Raw genomic sequence first — 23,953 nt, 5'->3', positions numbered from 1 at the left:
CACTTATATGAGGGCAACATTTTATTACAGTGGAGTGTTTATCACACGCAATATCTTCAAGATGTAGAGCAACTTCCTCCGATCAATTGCTATGATACAATCAGGTGCACATTAAGAAAAACTGTGTGTACTTTCCAGATGTGTTAGAATTTATGACTGTGCTTTTATACATTTAATTTCATGATTATACATTCCATTCTTTAGTAACTAAACAGAAAGATAAAATTCACAAACCTGACAACACTCCTGTTTTGGCCAGTTAGCTGGTCAGCCATATGAATACTTGCAGTCTCCCAATCGGTCCAGTAGATTTTGTTCTCATGAACAGCCAGACCGAAGGGATGGGGGATATCAGTATCTAGGAACAGACACATTAGCTAGTTATTCTGTACATAGACATTCCTTAAAAAGTCATATGTATTTAGAGGGGTCCTTAAAGTTTGATGGTCACACAAAACTTTCCAGTACACATACACTCCTGGAAATTGAAATAAGAACACCGTGAATTCATTGTCCCAGGAAGGGGAAACTTTATTGACACATTCCTGGGGTCAGATACATCACATGATCACACTGACAGAACCACAGGCACATAGACACAGGCAACAGAGCATGCACAATGTCGGCACTAGTACAGTGTATATCCACCTTTCGCAGCAATGCAGGCTACTATTCTCCCATGGAGACGATCGTAGACATGCTGGATGTAGTCCTGTGGAACGGCTTGCCATGCCATTTCCACATGGCGCCTCAGTTGGACCAGCGTTCGTGCTGGACGTGCAGACCGCATGAGACGACGCTTCATCCAGTCCCAAACATGCTCAATGGGGGACAGATCCGAAGATCTTGCTGGCCAGGATAGTTGACTTACACCTTGTAGAGCACGTTGGGTGGCACGGGATACATGCGGACGTGCATTGTCCTGTTGGAACAGCAAGTTCCCTTGCCGGTCTAGGAATGGTAGAACGATGGGTTCGATGATGGTTTGGATGTACCGTGCACTATTCAGTGTCCCCTCGACGATCACCAGTGGTGTACGGCCAGTGTAGGAGATCGCTCCCCACACCATGATGCCGGGTGTTGGCCCTGTGTGCCTCGGTTGTATGCAGTCCTGATTGTGGCGCTCACCTGCACGGCGCCAAACACGCATACAACCATCATTGGCACCAAGGCAGAAGCGACTCTCATCGCTGAAGACGACACGTCTCCATTCGTCCCTCCATTCACGCCTGTCGCAACACCACTGGAGGCGGGCTGCACGATGTTGGGGCGTGAGCGGAAGACGGCCTAATGGTGTGCGGGACCGTAGCCCATCTTCATGGAGACGGTTGTGAATGGTCCTCGCCGATACCCCAGGAGCAACAGTGTCCCTAATTTGCTGGGAAGTGGCGGTGCGGTCCCCTACGGCACTGCGTAGGATCATACGGTCTTGGCGTGCATTCGTGCGTCGCTGCGGTCCGGTCGCAGGTCGACGGGCACGTGCACCTTCCGCCGACCACTGGCGACAACATCGATGTACTGTGGAGACCTCACGCCCCACGTGTTGAGCAATTCGGCGGTACGTCCACCCAGCCTCCCGCATGCCCACTATACGCCCTCGCTCAAAGTCCGTCAACTGCACATACGGTTCACGCCCACGCTGTCGCGGCATGCTACCAGTGTTAAAGACTGCGATGGAGCTCCGTATGCCACGGCAAACTGGCTGACACTGACGGCGGCGGTGCACAAATGCTGCGCAGCTAGCGCCATTCGACGGCCAACACCGCGGTTCCTGGTGTGTCCGCTGTGCCGTGCGTGTGATCATTGCTTGTACAGCCCTCTCGCAGTGTCTGGAGCAAGTATGGTGGGTCTGACACACCGGTGTCATTGTGTTCTTTTTTCCATTTCCAGGAGTGTATTACTGAGATACTGCCATTACATTAAAGTTCTCTGCAATAACGCTGAAAATATTGTGAATGTAGTGGTGCATGAGGATAATTTGATGATAATTGACAGATTAACATTCTAAAGAGCATATATCAACATACTGATTAGAAAAATGAGCTCAAGATTTTTGACACAATGAGTCCATATTAATAGTTGTACGAGTAAATTCTGCATAGTAAGCTTAGAGTGTCAAAATTGGTACCAAAAACTTTTAAGAACAGTAACAGTAAAGACACGTGCACAATAAGTACAAAGTAAATAAAAATGATAAAACTCTCCAAATAATTATACACGCACAGCACCATGAGTTCAAGGATATGAAGCACCCACTGAAACAGGGCATTTGGCCCTTCAAAATAAGCTTTCACAAGACAGCAAAGTGTTAATTCAGTTAAAACTGGGCATTGAGAATTGTTGCAGCATTTTGTCTCAAAGAGAGAATTTTACTCAAAGCAGAGTATTATCAGTAATCAGAAAATCAAAATTATCTTTAGAAATTCTTTAATGTTTATCATGTTTTATCTCAGGACTCGAAGTAGGTAAAATCAGTTAGTTACATAGAAAGCAAAAACTAGATGAAGCTGTAACAAAAGTGAGACAAATCATCATCATTACAAAGGATTTCATCATATCTGTCAATTTTCTCCCTCAGAGGACTCGGTCCATATGTTGGTCTTTTTCTTTAAGTTATAATTTCTAGCAGAGTGTTCACTACTATTAATTCAAATGACAAGTTAAAACTAGATTCTAAACTGAGACACAGATTCAAATCTTTATTCTTGCAGCAAACTCTAATAACATCTCGAAGGCTCATCCAGCATCAGTTATTTTCTTCTACAGCTCCTAATTACCTAATTTCTAGCAGACTGAAGTTGTACATTGTATCTTCCACAAAGAATACTTGTATGGCTCAGTTAATAGATGCCACCTAAAGTGAGGATTAAACACAGAACATCATTTCAGTGTGCAGTTTTTATCTTTGATACAGGTCAACATATTTCTGGCCACTTAGCTTACCTTTCTCCTTACTTTCCTTTGCGATGGATCAGTTTCTTTGGTAGTCTGATTACTTCAAGTTTATGGCATGATCAATCTATCCATTCAATAGTAAGTCACAAATGCATGAAGATGGTTAAATTATATGAACATGTGGGTCCTGAAAAGGTCTGTCTGACTTCTTATATTTCTTTTCTGACAGTTAGGTCTCATCTTATCACTGTTGCTTTCTTAGCACAACCCAGGGGTAAGGTGTAGGATAATTAAAAGTTATACATATGAATGTGAAGCAATGTACAGTCAATCAACCATGTGACTGCTGACTGTCCCCTTAAGCATACAAAGGAACAATAATGGCCGTTCACCACACACTGAATGATGTGGTCGAATGGATCAGGGAATTAGATCTGAAGATGTAAGATAACCCCATGCTTGTGGCCATGCACATTTCTTTAAAATGTTGTAAAAAAATGTTAAAATGTGTGTGAAATCTTATGGGACTTAACTGCTAAGGTAATCAGCCCTTAAGCTTACACACTACTTAACCTAAATTTTCCTAAGGACAAACACACACACACACACCCATGCCCGAGGGAGGACTCGAACCTCTGCCGGGACCAGTCGCACAGTCCATGACTGCAGCGCCTTAGACCGCTCACCTAATCCCGTGCAGCATAAAATGTTGTATATATGTATTTGTTTTCATCATACTGTAAATAAATAAATCAATGTATTTGCTTCTAAATGTTATTAGTTTTTTAATGTCTTCATTACTTACCCTTATAAATTACCAGATGAGTATTTTGCTACTGTTGTAGGGGCTCATAATTATTATCACCAACCATTTTAACTCACTGCTTGAGGAATAAATAATTCATGCAGTTTTCCTGTACCACAAGTTACAGTGCTATACAACAAAGTATGTCCTGTCAGTTCCCTGATTCATATGCTGTTTCACATGAACATCTTCCATATGGGTATCTTTAGTCTGTTTGTCTGGCTAGGTGCCACATCCATTCCATTTAAATTGATATTGTGGGATTCTGGGTGGAATATAAACAAGGGAAGAATAAACGTAACCACACATGGTGCAGTTGAGGAATGTAGCAGAAGATAAGCATATAAACAAGAGAAAACTTGTAGCAAAGCTTTCAGGCAATGTCCTCCCTCAAGTGCCAGGACACTGTAGCTGCATCTGTGTGTGTATCTGTGAGCGTGTGTGTGTTAACATTAAGGTAGAACATTTTATGGAAGCTTAGCTATAAGTTCAGTCTCACTGAAATGCCTGCTTACCATTCAATGCCCTAATTATGTGGGTGTGTGGTTACCATGAATTTTTCCACTGCTTTTATTTCATTCATTTTTAAACTTTATAGGGCTCATTATGAAATAAGCAAGTCCTACATATTCTATTACCCATCCAATTAGCTTGTTATTCCTTCTCATTGCCCCCAATATATTTATTTCCAAGGAATGCTTAGCACACACAAGTTGAATGTGTCATTGTCATTGGTTGGAACAGTTAGCCCACATTGTTAATATAATTTCTGTTTTATGTATCTAGGAAATTTATTTTTGACCATGACTCAAGTTTCTGAGTTGAAAGTTTTAAGTTATTCAGTATCCCCTCATCATTTTCAGTTATTCTACATACATAAATTGATTACCTGTCTCAATTATTATTCAGTTAAATCTTCACTACCTTTCTTTTACAGTGTTAAAAAGTGTTAATTTTTTAGCTGCCTAATCCTTATTCTTAGAATCTATAACTATCCTGAGGTCTGAGACACCTGTTCCTCTCTAAGCTTCCCCAACCTAACCCTCTCTTCTCCCTGAGGAACAACCTATTAGTTCCAAAACCTAGAAAATGTGTCACATTTACTTCTACATGTCAATCGGAAGTACTACATATTTTGCCTCTTAAATGCAAGTACAGGACGGCAATTCTGTCTCAGAATTTATTAATAACAATTATCTGCATGCCCGGAGTTGCGTATGTATTTATTCCAATCCTCTATTAGTCCATGTCCTCCCCCCCCCCCCCCCCATCTGTGTCCATCTCCTACTCCCCTCCTCTCTATCCATATCCTCCTCCCCTCTCTCTCTCACTCTCTCTCTCTCTCTCTCTCTCTCTCTCTCTCCATACATCTGCTCCTCCCCCTTTGTCTGTCTCCTCCTCCATCCCTATAACTCCATCTCCTCCTCCATCTCTATTTCCTCCTTACTCCTCCTAAGTCCATCTCCTCCTCACTCCCTCTAAGTTCACCTCCTCCTCATCACCTCTAAGTAAATCTCCACCTCTCCCTCTCTTTCTCCATATCCTCCCCCTCTCTGTCCATCTCCTCCTGTTTCCTTTCTTTCCATTTCCCCCTCCCCTCCCCCTCTCTCAATCTCCTTCTTGCCCCTATCTGTGTGCATCTCCTTCCTACCCCCCTCTCCATGTGTCCATCTCTTCTTCTCACTCCCCTCTCCATGTTATCACCCCTACCCTCAGTAGGAGGTTCTGGCACTTACCCCAACAGTATTTCTTCCCAGATAGTTTGTAGTATGTCTACCAAGTTTGGTTGCAATTGATTCACAGGTTTAGGAGGAGCTTTTTACCCACAGCTGTCTCCAAGTACACACATCACACATTTTTAACATATTGCACATAAGTGTGTACAGATATTTCACTTGTATCTCTAGCAAATTTCACTCTGCAGTTTCGTTTTCATGCATCTCAATACTTATGATGCACATCTTGCAAATTCTGTTTCGTACAATGATATAATTTTGCAGGCAGATTCAAGAATACTGTCTGCAAAATGTACTTTGAATAGTTAAGAAATTTAAATTAAAATGTTATGCCTGATGCAGCAGTTTTACTGCATGAACAACGAAAATGCATTAAGCAGTAAACTTTTTCTTTTCATCATTTTGTGGGGATTGTCAGCAAGAAAAAGTTTTGTAAATGTTTGAAATTATGTGTAAAATTTATTGCAAGTCACAAAGTTCTCTCATTGTTAAATACTGGATGAATAAAATCTGGGTATTCGCATGTTGTGGGCTACACATTGGGCTACACATCTTTTTCACCCTCCCCCACTAATCCCTTTGATATGTAGATGGTTCTTACTCACCTTAACGATAGTTTACAGACAGTGAGTAATATGTGTACCGCATTTGGTTAAATTCAGTTCAGTGGTTTAGGAGGAGGTGTGGAACATACCTACACACAAACGAACATTAATTTTTATAATGTGTTGTTCGTTTCGTTGTGGTCTTCAGTCCTGAGACTGGTTTGATGCAGCTCTCCATGCTACTCTATCCTGTGCAAGCTTCTTCATCTCCCAGTACTTACTGCAACCTACATCCTTCTGAATCTGCTTAGTGTATTCATCTCTTGGTTTCCCTCTATGATTTTTACCCTCCACGCTGCCCTCCAATGCTAAATTTGTGATTCCTTGATGCCTCAAAACATGTCTTACCAACCGATCCCTTCTTCTAGTCAAGTTGTGCCACAAACTTCTCTTCTCCCCAATCCTATTCAATACCTCCTCATTAGTTACGTGATCTATCCACCTTATCTTCAGCATTCTTCTGTAGCACCACATTTCGAAAGCTTCTATTCTCTTCTTGTCCAAACTAGTTATCGTCCATGTTTCACTTTCATACATGGCTACACCCCATACAAATACTTTCAGAAATGACTTCCTGACACTTAAATCTATACTCGATGTTAACAAATTTCTCTTCTTCAGAAACGATTTCCTTGCCATCGGCAGTCTACATTTTATATCCTCTCTACTTCGACCATCATCAGTTATTTTACTCCCTAAATAGCAAAACTCCTTTACTACTTTAAGTGTCTCATTTCCTAATCTAATTCCCTCAGCATCACCCGATTTAATTTGACTACATTCCATTATCCTCGTTTTGCTTTTGTTGATGTTCATCTTATATCCTCCTTTCAAGGCACTGTCCATTCTGTTCAACAGCTCTTCCAAGTCCTTTGCTGTCTCTGACAGAATTACAATGTCATCGGCGAACCTCAAAGTTTTTACTTCTGCTCCATGAATTTTAATACCTACTCCGAATTTTTCTTTTGTTTCCTTTACTGCTTGCTCAATATACAGATTGAATAACATCGGGGAGAGGCTACAACCCTGTCTCACTCCTTTCCCAACCACAGCTTCCCTTTCATGCCCCTCAACTCTTATAACTGCCATCTGGTTTCTGTACAAATTGTAAATAGCTTTTCGCTCCCTGTATTTTACCCCTGCCACCTTCAGAATTTGAAAGAGAGTATTCCAGTTAACATTGTCAAAAGCTTTCTCTAAGTCTACAAATGCTAGAAACATAGGTTTGCCTTTTCTTAATATCTCTTCTAAGATAAGTCATAAGGTTAGTATTGCCTCACGTGTTCCAACATTTCTACGGAATCCAAACTGATCTTCCCCGAGGTCCGCTTCTACCAGTTTTTCCATTCGTCTGTAAAGAATTCGCGTTAGTATTTTGCAGCTGTGACTTATTAAACTGATAGTTCGGTAATTTTCACATCTGTCAACACCTGCTTTCTTTGGGATTGGAATTATTATATTCTTCTTGAAGTCCGAGGGTATTTCGCCTGTCTCATACATCTTGCTCACCAGATGGTAGAGTTTTGTCATGACTGGCTCTCCCAAGGCCATCAGTAGTTCTAATGGAATGTTGTCTACTCCCGGGGCCTTGTTTCAACTCAGGTCTTTCAGTGCTCTGTCAAACTCTTCACGCAGTATCTTATCTCCCATTTCGTCTTCATCTACATCCTCTTCCATTTCCATAATATTGTCCTCAAGTACATCGCCCTTGTATAAACCCTCTATATACTCCTTCCACCTTTCTGCCTTCCCTTCTTTGCTTAGAACTGGGTTGCCATCTGAGCTCTTGATATTCGTACAAGCAGTTCTCTTCTCTCCAAAGGTCTCCTTAATTTTCCTATAGGCAGTATCTATCTTACCCCTAGTGAAACAAGCCTCTACATCCTTACATTTGTCCTCTAGCCATCCCTGCTTAGCCATTTTGCATTTCCAGTCGATCTCATTTTTGAGATGCTTGTATTCCTTTTTGCCTGCTTCATTTACTGCATTTTTATATTTTCTCCTTTCATCAATTAAATTCAATATTTCTTCTGTTACCCAAGGATTTCTACTAGCCCTCGTCTTTTTACCTACTTGATCCTCTGCTGCCTTCACTACTTCATCCCTCAGAGCTACCCATTCTTCTTCTACTGTATTTCTTTCCCCCATTCCTGTCAATTGTTCCCTTATGCTCTCCCTGAAACTCTCTACAACCTCTGGTTCTTTCAGTTTATCCAGGTCCCATCTCCTTAAATTCCCACCTTTTTGCAGTTTCTTCAGTTTCAATCTGCAGTTCATAACCAATAGATTGTGGTCAGAATCCACATCTGCCCCTGGAAATGTCTTACAATTTAAAACCTGGTTCCTAAATCTCTGTCTTACCATTATATAATCTATCTGATACCTTTTAGTATCTCCAGGATTCCTCCAGGTATACAACCTTCTTTTATGATTCTTGAACCAAGTGTTAGTTATGATTAAGCTATGCTCTGTGCAAAATTGTACAAGGCGGCTTCCTCTTTCATTTCTTCCCCCCAATCCATATTCACCTACTATGTTTCCTTCTCTCCCTTTTCCTACTGACGAATTCCAGTCACCCATGACTATTAAATTTTCGTCTCCCTTCACTACCTGAATAATTTCTTTTATCTCGTCATACATTTCATCTATTTCTTCATCATCTGCAGAGCTAGTTGGCATATAAACTTGTACTACTGTAGTAGGCATGGGCTTTGTGTCTATCTTGGCCACAATAATGCGTTCACCATGCTTTTGTAGTAGCTAACCCGCACTCCTATTTTTTTATTCATTATTAAACCTACTCCTGCATTACCCCTATTTGGTTTTGTATTTATAACCCTGTAATCACCAGACCAAAAGTCTTGTTCCTCCTGCCACCGAACTTCACTAATGCCCACTATATCTAACTTTAACCTATCCATTTCCCTTTTTAAATTTTTTATAATGTGTATGGATTCAATAAATCCTGCAGAATTTCAATCATCTTACTGTTCCAAATCATCAGTTGACAAGTTCCCTATGAAAATTTATTCTGTTTCGCCTTCACAGTGACAGAAGGAGAATTGATTTACACTATCCACCATTCAGCCTTAGTGAGAAAAAGAAAGGAATGATGTGTAGGAGGGGGTAGGGAAGAACGCATGAGGAATGAAGGGGTTAGAAGGAAAATGCGAGGCAGTAGCGAGAAAGACAGATGTCTCAGCAGCTGGACAACAAGATGAAAGGAGTTCTCAGGGGTACAGCATATGAATTGAGATAGAGATAGATAGATATTTGTAGATAGAGAGAGAGAGAGAGAGAATGGTAGAGGGAGGGAGAAAGGGAGGGAGAAGATAGGAAGGTGGAGACAGAGAGGCAGAAAGGGAATAGAGAGAGAAGGGGACAGGGTTGAAAGGGGAGGGAGGAAGAGACAAAGAGAAAGAGAGAAAGCCTACATAGACAGGGAAGGAGGAAGAGTGAAGGGAGAAGGCAGTACATGATTTGGACAGGGAACAATGACAGAAGAGAAAGGGAAAACAGTGACTTGAGGCAGTGGCCAAGATGTTAGCAGACGTTTAGGCCAGAGGGGTTGCGATAATGCAGGATATGCTAGAGAGACACTTCCCACCTCTATAGTTCAGAGGAACTCGCGCTGGAATGGATATCAAAGTGGCTAATGTAGTGCAGCAAATGTTAAATCCATTTCAGCTGTGGTGCACAGCATGTTTAGCAACTGGATGGTCAAGTTTGCACTTTGTCACTGACAATGTACATTCATGAGAGTAGACAGTTGGTCTTTTATTGCACAGGAAATGCCTGTGACTGGACTGCAGGAGGAGGTAGAATGAGTGCATGGGACAGGACTTACACCTGAGTTGTCTACAAGAGAATGACCCATGGGGTGCAACAATGGAAGTAGGATTGGAATAGGGATTGACAAGGATATTCTGTACATTGGGTGGGGGGGTTTGGTTGTTATGCAGAGGATTTTGTGTAGGATATGTCTCATTTCATTGCACAATAAGAGACCACCAAAGTCCTGGTGGAGGATGTGGTTGAGCTTTTCAAACCCAGGATGATCACAAGAGCACTTTCTGTTCTTCCTACTCTCCTGTTACCACCACTCTCCCCTCCCTCTCTCCCACTCCATCTCTACCTTCGTCTCTTCTCCCTTCCCAGCTCTTCCTCTCTCTATATCTCTTACATACTCCACCATTTCAAAACTCCTTTCATCTTGTTGTGCAGCCACTGAGTCATCTGTCTTTCCCACTTCAAGTTATCTCACTACCTCCTCCTAACCCTATGCATCCTTCCCTAGCTCCTTTTCACATCCATCAGCCTAGGCAACTGCTCTCTAAAAATCAATGTTGCCATGGCTGTGGTAGTGTGTGTGTGTGTGTGTGTGTGTGTGTGTGTGTGTGTGTGTGTGTGTGTGTGTGTGTGCACCTTCTGCCAAAAGAAGTGCCAGAGCTCAAAAGTAGTTAATACCATGTTTTGTTATGTATGTCTATGTGCCAACACCCCCCCCCCCCCCCCCCGCCCTCACACACACACACACACACACACACACAGCAGTCTGCTAAAAGCGAGTGGCCTCTTCTTTATTTTAGTTATAACTATACTGTGTGCAGCATTGTTCATTACCATTAAGCCATGTTCATGATAGTTAATGAAATGAAATTTTAGCCAAAATAGAAGGAAACCAGGCAACAATAGACAAGAGCTATGAATGTGCCTCTGCTGTTTACTTTGCAAACCAATTTCTGTCAGAGAAGTGGTGCCTCTTGTGGAAAATATAGGAACTACGTGAGATTTACTGGAAAATTATATCATAATGAAAGCAATAACTTTGATTTGCAGGGAGACATTACCAAAGTGTGTGTGGTGTACATATGATTTCAGGATATGCCATGATTTACAAGGTGGCGATAAGTTTGGGAGCTAACAGCACAGCTTAAAGTGTCACAAATTAAACAAGCAGCAATGACATTCACAATTATTATGACTGTCTTACAGTTTTGGTAGTTCTATCAAAATACTTCATGACTGCTGACATGTTGGTTAGGTTGAGACCTGATAGAAAAGTTAAAATTAAACTGCACACTACACTCTATATCAGATCCTACAGAATGGCTCCACTATTTTACGTAATCAATCAACATTACCCTGTAGTGTAACATGAGTTATTCATGAGAATAAACTATCAATTAACATCATCTTTTAGTGTAACATGAGTGTTTCATGAGAATAATGTACGTTCTACTGAGGACGCTCACACTGGTGGAGGATAGTCGTGTCTCTTATAAACATTTTATGTAGTAGAAAAAATCCAATGTGTGCACACTAATCTGTGATCTGTGTGGATGGTGCGTATGTAGTAACATAACACAACAGGAAGGGCAAGGCACGGTATGTTGAGTGCAGCATCTCTTGCTGGATGTGGACGTTTATGCCTTGGTGATGCTACATCTACATCTACACACATACTCCACAATCCATCATACGGTGCATGGCGGAGGGTACCTTGTACCACAACTAGCATCTTCTCTCCCTGTTCCACTCCTAAACAGAACGAAGGAAAATGACTGCCTATATGCCTCTGTATGAGCCCTAATCTCTCTTATCTTGTCTTTGTGGTCTTCCCGCGAAATATAAGTTGGCGGCAGTAAAATTATACTGCAGTCAGCCTCAAATGCTGGTTCTCTAAATTTCCTCAGTAATGATTCATGAAAAGAACACCTCCTTTCCTCCAGAGACTCCCACCTGAGTTCCCGAAGCATTTCCGTAAGACTCGCGTGATGATCAAACCTAACAGTAACAAATCTAGCAGCCCATCTCTGAATTGATTCTATGTACTCCCTCAATCTGACCTGATAGGGACCCCAAGTGCATGAGCAGTACTCAAGAATAGGTCATATTAGTGTTTTATAAGTGGTCTCCTTTACAGATGAACCACATCTTCCCAAAATTCTACCAATGAACCGAAGACGACTATCTGCCTTCCCCACAACTGCCATTACATGGTTGTCCCACTTCATATCGCTCTGCAATGTTACGCCCAAATATTTAATCGACGTGACTGTGTCAAGCACTACACTACTAATGGAGTATTCAAATATTTTGGGATTCTTTTTCCTATTGATCTGCATTAATTTACATTTAACTATACTTAGAGTTAGCTGCCATTCTTTACCACCAATCACAAATCCTGCCCAAGTCATCTTGTATCCTCCTACAGTCACTCAACGATGACACCTTCCCGTACACCACAGCATTATCAGCAAACAGCTGCACATTGCTATTCACCCTATCCAAAAGACCATTTATGTAGATAGAAAACAACAGCGGACCTACCACACTTCCCTGGGGCACTCCTGATGATACCCTCACCTCCGATGAACACTCACCATCGAGCACAACGTACTGGGTTCTATTACTTCAGAAGTCTTCTTATACACAGGCGTCCCCTGTGCTTTTTACCAGTCACTCGGGACTTTACGTTGGGCAAGAGATTCACGATAAATGCAAGCTAAGTAAGGAGCCAGTGCAGTAGAGTACTCTCTGTAAAACCGAATTGGAATCCCATCAGGACCTGGCGATTTATTTATTTTCTACCCAAAAAATGGTTCAAATGGCTCTGAGCACTATGGGACTTAACTGCTGTGGTCATCAGTCCCCTAGAACTTAGAACTACTTAAACCTAACTAACCTAAGGACATCACACATATCCATGCCAGAGGCAGGATTCAAACCTGTGACCGTAGCGGTCACGCGGTTCCAGACTGTAGCACCTAGAACCGCACGGCCACACCGGCCGGCTATTTTCAACCCATTTAGCTGCTTCACAACCCCAGGGATGTCTATCGCTATGTCCTCCATATGGGAATCTGTACAAGACTCAAACAGTGGTATGTTTGTACGATCCTCCTGCGTGAAAGATTTCTCAAATGCTAAATTTAAAATTTCGACTTTTGTTTTGCTATCTTCCATTGCCAGGCCAGACTGATTAGTGAGTGACTGGATGGAAGCCTTCAACCCACTTACTGATTTTACATAAGACCAGAATTTCCTTAGGTTTTCAGCAAGATCATTTGATAAGGTATGCTTTGCGCATCGCTCTTTTTACAGCAGCGCGAATCTCTGCTAACTTTGGCCTGTCCTCATTTTCCTGATCTTTCTTGTACTGAGAGTGCAACTGTCTTTGCTTCCTGAGCATTCACTGAATTGCGCTGTTAAACCATGGTGGGTCTTTTCCATCTGTAACCCACTTTTTCGGCACATACTTGTCCAATGCGTGATTTACAATGTGTTTAAAATTTGCCCATAATTCTTCCACATTCATCATACTGGAAGTAAATGAAGTCGATTTACTAAGTGGGATGTTAACAACTGCTTATCTGCTCTTTCTAATGAGAATACTCTCCTTGACTGTGTCATGAATATCTCAGAGAAAATGGACATGCTACAATGAAAACACTCAAGACAAATAAAGGTTTTAAATCTTAGATTTTAAGTCGAGTTTGATGTGACTGGACACATTGAGCAATGTGTTTATGTTTGTGAGTCACTGACATTTGGATCTGTCCTCATAATTGATGTAAATAGTTGAAACAATACAGATTATCATTGAAGACATGTTCATCATTTAATAGCTGCAAGTAGTGAAACACTTTTTCACAGCATCATCCTGCCTGAATTCGAAGTCAAGAAGAGTAAGTTCATGCACAGGCCTAGAACAGGGCAGCCACACCACGAGAACAAAAACTACAATGCAGCTACACTGGAAGAAGAAGAATCAAAGGTAACTTAGACCACATTACACTGACAAATCTGCCAACAAGTGTTCCCTTCTCATGGTGTTAAAGCCAAGTCACAGTGCACACGCACATGCACATGCACACGCACGCACGCACGCACACACACACACACACACACACACACACACACACACACACACACACACAGGAGGAGTATATTGTATATCTTTCTTAAAAAATAATTTTTAGCATATTGTGAAGCAAGTTTTATGCTTTTAAGTAATATATATACCTCCTGTCTACAGTTCAGAGTCATATATATGTATCTCCCATTCATGTCTGGTCATTGCTTTAGGACTTCTAGTACAGTTCTAGCAAATGCCACAGTAAATACAATAAAAACACATATTTCTGTTGTAGACATCAAAACCTTTATCTATGAACTGAGAAAACAAGTAAGAAATAATTCACCAGAAGAAATTGATACAAACTATAAGTCTGAATTTTTGGTAGAGAAATAGAAACTGTGAATATGTTTATGAAATATCAAACTTATGTGAAACTAAGGGTTTCAAATTGAAGGTCAATGCAAGCAATAAAATTTCATAATGGTGTTTTATAAAATATGTGCAATCAACCAGTCTATTTATAATAACTGGTCCCTTGGTAAGAAAAGAGAGGAAGCCAATTAGTCAGCAATGTGGGAGATAAGGTAGATTTTAGCCAACTGCAGCTTGTCTTCGTCCACTAAAGAGATTCAGTGAAGTAGTCAGACAATAACTTTTTATTTTTATGCCCAAACACCATGAACTGAAAGATCTACGTCAATACAAGGAATAGCAATAAAAATCAAACAGTAGAGAATGTGGCCTGTGCACTCTTCGCCACAGAATAATGCTTCGCTTCACTGTGAATTCTCTCCCGGTGGGGATACTTGTATTTCACCTGACACCAAGCTCTCATGTGTACTGAAGGCATTGCTTGAACTTCTTCAGTCTCCAGTGCTGGCAATGATGATACCACTTCCTCTTGTGGTTCTGAGATGGTGTCATCCATGTCCAGAAGTGCAGAAGGTGACATTTTGTATTCAGCGTGTACACCTCTTCAGTTGGTAACATATTTGTAGTTTGACCCGTTCCAACAATACCACTTGGTTCTTCCCATTTTGATCTACATACATGGTTTGTTTGTCCTGGGAGAGAACTCTGTAGGGTCCAAAATATCTGGGCTGCAGCGGCAATTTGACAGCGTCCATCTGTAGCATCACATGTGTAAATGACCACTGATCTTTGTGCACAAATGTAGTTACCGCCCCATGTCTCGAGATAGCAGCTGAGTTAAGTCTGACCATATGTTTGTGCACTGTCTGCAGTTCATTTGGCAGTTCTGTCTGATCAGCAAAGAATTCTGTGGGTAGTTGTAAGGGTTCACCATAAACCAATTCTGTGATGGATGCTCCTAAATCTGCTTTTAATGCCGTTTGAAGGCCCAACAAACCCGTAACAAAGCTGACGACCAAGAAAGTGTGTGGAACATTAACAGAGCTTTTAATGTCATATGCCAGCATTCCATCATTCCATTGCTTGTTGGGTGGTATGTTGTGATATGATGATGGTGTGAACTGCAGAGGTTGGGCAATTCTGAGAACAACATCAATTCAAACTGACGCCCCTGGTCTGTGGTGACATGTAAAGGTCAAATGAAATGTGCGATCCACAATGAAAGAAATACCTGTGCTACCATTTCCATGGAAATGTCTGATAATGGAACCACCTCCGCTCATCTGGTGAAGTGGTCCACTGCAGTAACGAGGTAACAGTACCCTTCTGATGACAACAGAGGTCCTGCAATGTCCAGGTGCATGTGTTTGAAATGTTGCATCATAAGTGGGAAATCTCCTTCCATTTTGTGCATTTGTTGTCCAACTTTGGCCCTCTGACAATCTAAGCATGTTTTTGCCTGACTACGGCAGTCCTTATTTATATTGGGGCACACAAATCTGTCCATCATCAGTTTGAGGCTGGCGTTTATTCCCCAGTGAGCCAGCCTATGCATTCTGTCAAATAATTGCCATCACAGTTTCCAAGCTACAAAAGGCCTCAGTTTTCCCTGTGATACGTCACACCAAACTTGGAAACATTCGCCAGAAGGTTGTATTTAACAGTGACTTATCTGGATGTACTATTTCAATGGAATTTGGTGAGTTGTTGGTCTGCCTCCTATGCAGCAGCTAACTCCTTGTAGTCAGTAGCCTGAGAGATCAATTCCAACTGACACAGCAAATCCATCATGACATTCTCAGCTCCTTTTATATACTGCAAGTCTGTCATGAATTGGGTGATGAATTCAAGTTGTCTAAATAGTTACAATGAGCAACCATCCTTGTTCCTACTGAAGGTGAAATTAATTGACTTATGGTCTGTGAAAACCATTTGCGGCAGAAAGTGTCTGACAGTTTTTTAAACTGCCAGAAATTCCCTATCATAAGCACTCCATTTAACTTGTGAGGACAGGAGAAGAAGCCCGGGGGGCTGCCAGTGGCCTTTGATATGCTGGTGTAGAGCTGCACCACTGGCTTGCTGGTTAGCATCCATAACAATTGCCAGTTGTGCCTGAGGAACCAGGTGTGCCTTCATGATTACCTGAGGTAGACATGCCTGGCCTTATCGAACGCCATTGGCATCTCTAATGTCACGGCAAAGGCCATTTGCCCACTGCGTACTTGCCAGCTAGTGCATATATCAAAGGTGCCTGGATGGCTGCCGCATTACACTGATGTTGTCTATTGAAATTAACTGCTCCAAGGAACTGACATAGTTGGTGATAATTGACAGAGTGAGCCATCTCTACAATAAGGGCAAGTTTATCTTGCAGTGGGCTGATACCAGCTGCTGTCACGAAGTAGTCCAAGAATGGCACCTGACATTGTCATAGAAAACACTTTGATTCATTGCCATATGCACCAATGCGTTGGTAAACAGGCTTTAGATGCAGTTCATGCAATTTCTCGGATGCTGAAAAGACCATGATGTCACTGAAGTATGCAAAGCAGTTCAGTAAACCTCTTAGTACATCATCGACAAACCGCTGTCAAGTTTGTGGCGCATTTTTCAAACCAAATGGCTTACGGAGGTAATTGAATAAGTCAAATGGTGTCATGACAGTGGTCTTTGGTACATGAGCAGCTGAAACTGATATTTGGTGATATGCTTTCCGCCAATCATTGACACTAAAAATGGTCGCATCTGCTAGCACACGCATAAAATCCCTAATATGTGGTATCGGATAACGATCGGGTACGGTATGGGTACTGAGCGCCCAGTAGTCTCCAGATGGTCTCCAGGTCCTGCTTCTTTCTTTACTGGATGAAGTGGTGTTGTTCATGGGCTGTTGGATCTACAGACAACTTGTGAGTGCAACAGTTCTTCATATTCTGCCTTCACTGCAGTGAAACGATCAAGTGCTAACTGGCACAGGCACTGAGACACTGGTTGACTGGGTGTAGTTCTGGTGTGACGGACCATGATGTGTGGTTAACTGGCTGTGCACATGGTACAGATTCGCAGTTTGCTACATGTGGTGTCATGCCGTCTTCATCAAACCTAGGCAGAGAACCTCATTCCAGGGTGCCTTCAGTGCACTGCAGACCCCGGCAGAAGCTCGATGAGCCAATAGCTACTTCAGCTGTACAATGAAACAAGAAATCTGTACCCAATATTGTGTCTGACACATCGACAATCACAGAAGTCCATGGTAAACGTTCTTGGAAACTGAGGTCTACATCTATCTGGCATTTTCCGTAAGTCATTACTGAAGTCTGTTTTGCTGCTGTGAGCTTTGATTGAGATGGAGAAAGCTTCACATCACAACTTATAACAGGCATTGCACCAACATCCAACCCTGAGTCCATTACATAAGTATGGCCAGATTTAGCATCTGTGACAAAAAGTCTTTGGGACAGTGAGGGTAAAGAAGAAAGGTTACTCACCAGTAGTTGCCCGTCACCACTCTCACCTCTCAGTGGTAGGTGCTGGTGCTCAAACTCATGACTGGAGGTACCTATTGCCAGCCACTGTTGCCGTTTGGTGTGACCTGCACCATGTTGCCGTGTTTCCAAAGCGATGGTGGTACCAGCAGATATACTCCTTAGACAAGCTGCCATCTTCCTTGCTCTTCTTGTATATGCCTGCCTTGCCTCCGACCAATGTCAATATCAGTCGCCACAAGTCGTCAATGTGATCCAGCTTTTTGATGTTGTCATATCGCTGCAGCTTCCTGAAGGTCTGTATTGCTGTGCTCAAATGTCACCAATGACGTATGCCATGCATCTAATGAGGCATAGACCTTGTTGGCTACTGAGAGCAATGATGAAATACCGTGTTTGTCAGAAAGTGGCACAGTTATTTTAACTGCCTCTAGCAAATGTATGTACCATATACGTTGCAGTGTTGTATCTGGCAACTCAGTGTCATCGACTAAGCTTCGCAGATGCTGCTAAAATTCTGAAGGGGGCTAATCTCCTCTCTTATAACCATGCAGTGCTTGTTGGATATGTTGTTCCACTGGCCAACATAACTGCTCAAGGAGTAACTGTTTAAAATGTACATACTTTGGCACGGTGGGTGGGCAGAGTATTATATATGCAGTGATCATTGCTGTTTTATTGTCAGGCCCACTAACAGTGATCATAAATTTGGTATCTTCGTTTACTATGCTGTGGTGCTATAAAGTCAGATCAAGCATTGCACACCATAATTCAGATTTATCAGGAATGAACTGCAGTGGGCGTATTTTCATCTTGCTAGTTATCCACCGAACGGTCATTCCTTGATGCAATAGAAAAGTTCAATGCAGCATTTTTCTGGTTTTCAGTGTTGGGTCATAAATCTTCGGTGTGCTTCAACAAAGTGTTCTGCCAATCCATAGTACTCTGTTTGTCACGTAGGCATGCCAACTCTTCGGTAGATGATATTGAACGGTGCTGCATTTGTTCGTCTACAATGGAATTCAATTTATGGGGTCAACACTTTAGCCAACTACAGCTTACCTCTGTCTGCTAAACAGATTCAATGAAACAGTTAGGAAATAACATTTTATTTTTAAGCTCAAACACTACAAACTGAAAAATCTATGACACTACAAAAAAAGCAATAAAAATCAAAGAGTAAAGAAGGTTTTTTTGTGCACTTGTCACCAAAGAGTAATGCTGCACTTCACTATGAATTCACGTGATCTTCTGGCAACTTCCATAAGATTAATGGCTTCTGGGGTGGATGAAGATATTAATCTCAATGGGAAAGAAGGTGATTAAGTAATCTTCTCTTGGCAGTGATACCTCAACAGCAGCAAAGGCAGAGAGGGGAACCTCAGCATGGCGGACTTAGTGGTAAAAGCAACACACCAAGAGGAGCAAAAACCCATGTCGCATCTGACATGCAACAAGTGTTACAAGGTCAGCATCTGTTTACATATTGATGACTGCTGTGAAAATCAGTAGCATCTGTTACCAAATGGTCAGTTACAAAAGACATCTGTTCCCACATTGCGCAGCCTGTTAAGATCCATCTGATGAATAAATCACAGATGCAACATCCCATAAGGGATTAACACCCCTTACTAACTTACTTTCAACCAAGACATGACTGGACGGAAAAGTATTCCAGGAGATAAACAACCCTTCATCACTGGAAACAGAGGTGCAACTAAGCCATCAGATTCTGGAGAGCCTAGAGCATCTTATAAGGAGGACTCAGAGCTTCCTAGAACTTCTCATATACAGTCTAAGAAAAAACATCTGCTAGGCAGACTGAACATCAACACTTTACTAATTACTGGGAAACTTACAACAGCTGACGGATGTATTACACAGACTCATATTAGCTCTTCAGGAACCAGATACGGAGATGAAAACGCACTTGAATCAGAGGGCTACAGAATTTTTAAAAGGGAACCAGCCATAAAGAATACACATAAAGTCACTGTGCTTGGAACAGCTTTCATGCTCAAATGGAATCCAACAGAATCTGTAACAAGTTTTGCATCACCATCAGAGCAAATATCAGTTCTCTTGTCTATATTATCAAGCAAGGGCTGTACCATCATAAATGTACATGCACCTACCACCAATGACAACAGAAAGAATCCAGTAAATTCATAATGGAATTGATGGAACACAAAATGTGTATGGACCAATGTATTACTGTAAGTGCTTCACAGCGTGTGTATATGCCTCCTATTGTTATATACCTTGCTATAATCATCAGTATCATTAATCTCAAACCAAGTTACGTCATCTTGTTTAAGCAATATGTGGTCTCTTTTTCATCAATTGTATGGCATGTATCTAAATATTTTAAAAGCATACATAAAAAATAGTATACAATGTCCAATAAATAACTGTATGAATACATCAGCAAAGCAGTTTGACTATACTGTTAGAACCTATAATCTTATTGACTGTGCAGCAGTCTTAGAATGATAGGAAAACCAGAGCTATTCATGACAATATTTGTTTAATATACAGAGAGAATGCTACAGTGGTGTGAGACAACAGTATTACGTGGTTAACGACAGACAAAATGATATGCATAACCACACAATATATAGTTACTGATGAACATCTGCAGAAAAATGAATAAAATATTTACTGATCGATTTAAGACCAAACACTTATTGAGGTGTTTCCACTTTTCCATTAAGACTTTTGTATGGCATGCTAATTGACAGATAAGGTTATTGCAAGCTTTTTGTTGGCTGGGCACCCAAATTTCTTGCTGAAAATCATAAGAATAAACAGAATGAATTAAGAGTTCATGTACCTCCTACGGTATGCAGGCAAATTTAACAATTTTTTGTCCAGTGTTATGAGACACAGGTTCTGTATGTGAAATATGAGATGAAATAGCAGTATATAAAGTAGTTTCACAGCAAGGCAAGCGACAAGAGAACTTGTGAAATGCTGCCACACATTTTGTCAAAAAAGGTTATGGTCACTATCCTTTGGATGGCGAAGGACTACTATTGACTCATTTAATGGAACAAGGAAAAAAACTTAATTTGACAGTGTATACAAAAAAGGCATGAACAGTGTTAAGGCAATAGGTTTATTTACAAATGCATCCAGTGTTTTTCTTTTTTTTTTTCTTCTAATGAACATGTTTTGTCAATATGGTGTTGAAATGGCTTTCAGGTGGAATCACAAAACATGATGTTTTTGAATAATTGTATAGGTCTTAGAAACTGAATGGTGCATGAGCCCATATTCCTTTGGCATAGACAGTTGTGATTTAAAAATTTTTCAAATGTGTGTGAAATCTTATGGGACTTAACTGCTAAGGCCATCAGTCCCTAAGCTTACACACTACTTAACCTAAATTATCCTAAGGACAAACACACACACCCATGCCCGAGGGAGGACTCGAACCTCCACCGGGACCAGCCGCACAGTCCATGACTGCAGCGCCTCAGACCGCTTGGCTAATCCCACGCGGCAGTTGTAATTTAGAAGTCTGTGAATGCAACTGCTGCATGAAGTCCAACAGTTCTACAGTATTACTTCATGCATCAGCAAAGAACTCTTCTGTTCTAGCATTTGCTCACAACTAGACCAACTGTTGTAGCATTTGAATCTTTTCTGGTGGCGTTCCCCAAGCCTGATAAGGCTAGGGGTATGCTTTCAGTCCGCTGTTCAGAGCCATGAGAAGTGGATGCCTTTATTAACTGGTAGTGCAGGTACTCTACTAATGTCTGCAGTCCAATGGTAGTGACTGCCCAAATATGATTCATATCATGTAGAACAATTAAGATTTAAATTGTCTGTCTTAGTCCATTCCAACGTGAAGTGGTACACTGAATTGTGCTACCAAGCTTTGAAAGAAAGTTTTTGTGATATTTGCAGGTGTTGTATCCCCCACTGGAAAGGACTCAGGTCAGTATGAGAAGTGATCAACTGCTGTCAAACAATATCTATATACATTTGAATACGGGAGTCCACTAATAACATCAATATGAACATGTTCAATCAAACAAATGAACCTACATGTAGCTGTAATGTGGTGTTACAGACACTCTATAGTCACACAATAACTCTGCAGTTTTTCTCAGCATTGTCTTTTTTACTAAGTGTATTGTGGGTCAGTGGGTCATCTAATGGAATGTGGTAAAATATGCAAAGGAAACCTATCATAAAATAATTATAATAATTAAAAAAAGCTGCCAAAGAATTTCCATGCACAGTCTTCAATGTATAGAATGTACAGAACTATTCAGATATTAAGCTGTCTTATCACCACAGGGACACCACATATTGTACTTTTTTCAGAATCATGTACAGAGACCCAAAGGAACAATAGATCTCTTGTGTGTGCAAGCAGTAAAATTGCTGCTTGATGACTTTTTGATAGTTCAATGTTTTCTGCCAGCAGCACTTCAATTAAATAGTAGTAATAGTAGCAATACACATGGATAAATACATTTTCAACATAGGATGTTCTGTTTTGGCCAGAATATTGTGGTTACTGGTGCATACTCAGAGGATTTTTTTGTGTATCCTCTGATAAGTGTACCAACCATCTGCTTTTTAGCATCTTATCAGTCACTGCATTGCCAAGAAGCACTTTCAGATAATGAAGCAGCTGTGGTGTGTAAAGTTCAACAAATTCTTCAGTATGCTGTAGCTTTGTGAGGCATTTAATTTCTGTTTGGTAAAAGTGATTCATATCTACATGCCTGGAAGTATGAAATTTAACACATTTTAACATGCAGCTAAAATATCCTGCACCACTGTGGCCATTCACTCACTGAAAGCAGCTATCTCATAACTGTGCTCAATCTCATCAGCACTGAAGAAGGCAAAGTCAAACTGGCTCCACTAATGGTCTAAACACACCACCACATCATCCAGCCAAAACTATGTGTTTTAGGTGTAACTGGGCTACCCATAACATTTCAATTTGTACGTCAGTGTTCATCACATTTGATGAAAGATAATGAAAATGTTGCAATGTAAAAGTTATGTATTTTTATTATACAATTGATGTGTGTGGTTTCTCATTAAATTTAATTGCATAACTGCAAGATCACCAAACTTTGAATGTCATATAAACTTTAATATATGAAAATCAAAATCGAGTCATGAACGGGAGAAATAGAAAAGAGCACTACATCTTGCTGATTACAAAGATAGTGCTATAATGATCAGGAACATACAGATGCTGTATAATATAAGGAGCATAAGTGATAAAAGTGATCAAGACACAAAAGAGTAGTTCAAAGCAAACATTATGACATGATGATTTCCAACATTTATTGTTGCCTGGTAAAACTCCATTAGTTCTTCATATGTATTAAATGAAAGTTGTTTAATCATCCTCCAATGATAAGGAACAGAAAAATTTTAATGTGGCTACGAAAAGACTGCTTATAAAATTCTTGTATGACATTTACTGGAATTCCACTCAAGTATGAAATGTCAAAATAACGTTGAACAAACTGACAGATTTTGGAAATCAGTTTACTCTTGGAAACTGATACTATCCTTCCACATATTGTTCCCATGGTGACTGTGTATATAGTATTAGACTAACAACAGCTCACAAAGCAGCATATAACAGTGCTTCTTTCCTCATTTATTCCACAAATAGAGTGTAAAATACTTGTTAGCTGACGATACATATGTAGGATTTCTTGATACTGGACATGCAATACAGGTTCCAAGCTTCTGAGGCAACAGTCACTTTCCATGATAGTCTTCTGGATTACAGATTGGGTTATGTTGTAAAATGCAGTACCAATGCTTTGGCTACTGTTGCAGGTGGCCTTTATCAGGATATTTACTACTACCAGAGAAACGTAACTTTAACTCTGATATAATGTCTTCACTCCTGCCATTATATTGGGTTGGTGAATACGTTTGTAGTGTTTTTCCATTAGTTTGCACAACAGATACATCTAACAGAGACTATAGTCATCAGTAATACATTCTCTTTCACTATTTACAACAGTCTGTCAATGCTGGAGTAACTTTTCATTTCTGCGAATGTAGAAGTGATGTGGTTTTTAAGTGAAGAACTCGTGAAGCAATTTTTAAGAATTCATAAAGCAATTTTTGGAGTGTATTTTCATCCAGAAAGGAAGTTTCTTGAAAGTTGTTCAATAGAGAATGGAAAAGACGAAAAT

General features: G+C 40.8%; 1 protein-coding gene across 1 annotated transcript in view; it reads right to left on the bottom strand.

Moving 5' to 3' along the window:
- The window catches only part of LOC124606219 (low-density lipoprotein receptor-related protein 4), a 633,935-nt gene that overhangs the window by 117,147 nt on the left and 492,835 nt on the right, over positions 1 to 23,953 (bottom strand). The window contains exon 19 of the mRNA XM_047138193.1: positions 235 to 358. Within this exon, the coding sequence (XP_046994149.1) occupies positions 235 to 358 (124 nt within the window). The remainder of the gene's footprint in view (positions 1 to 234; positions 359 to 23,953) is intronic.

This window comes from Schistocerca americana, chromosome 3 (assembly GCF_021461395.2).
Source record: "Schistocerca americana isolate TAMUIC-IGC-003095 chromosome 3, iqSchAmer2.1, whole genome shotgun sequence".
Lineage (NCBI taxonomy): Eukaryota > Metazoa > Arthropoda > Insecta > Orthoptera > Acrididae > Schistocerca > Schistocerca americana.
Note: the sequence above shows the minus strand (reverse complement) of the source record. Positions and strands in the feature narration are given on the sequence as shown.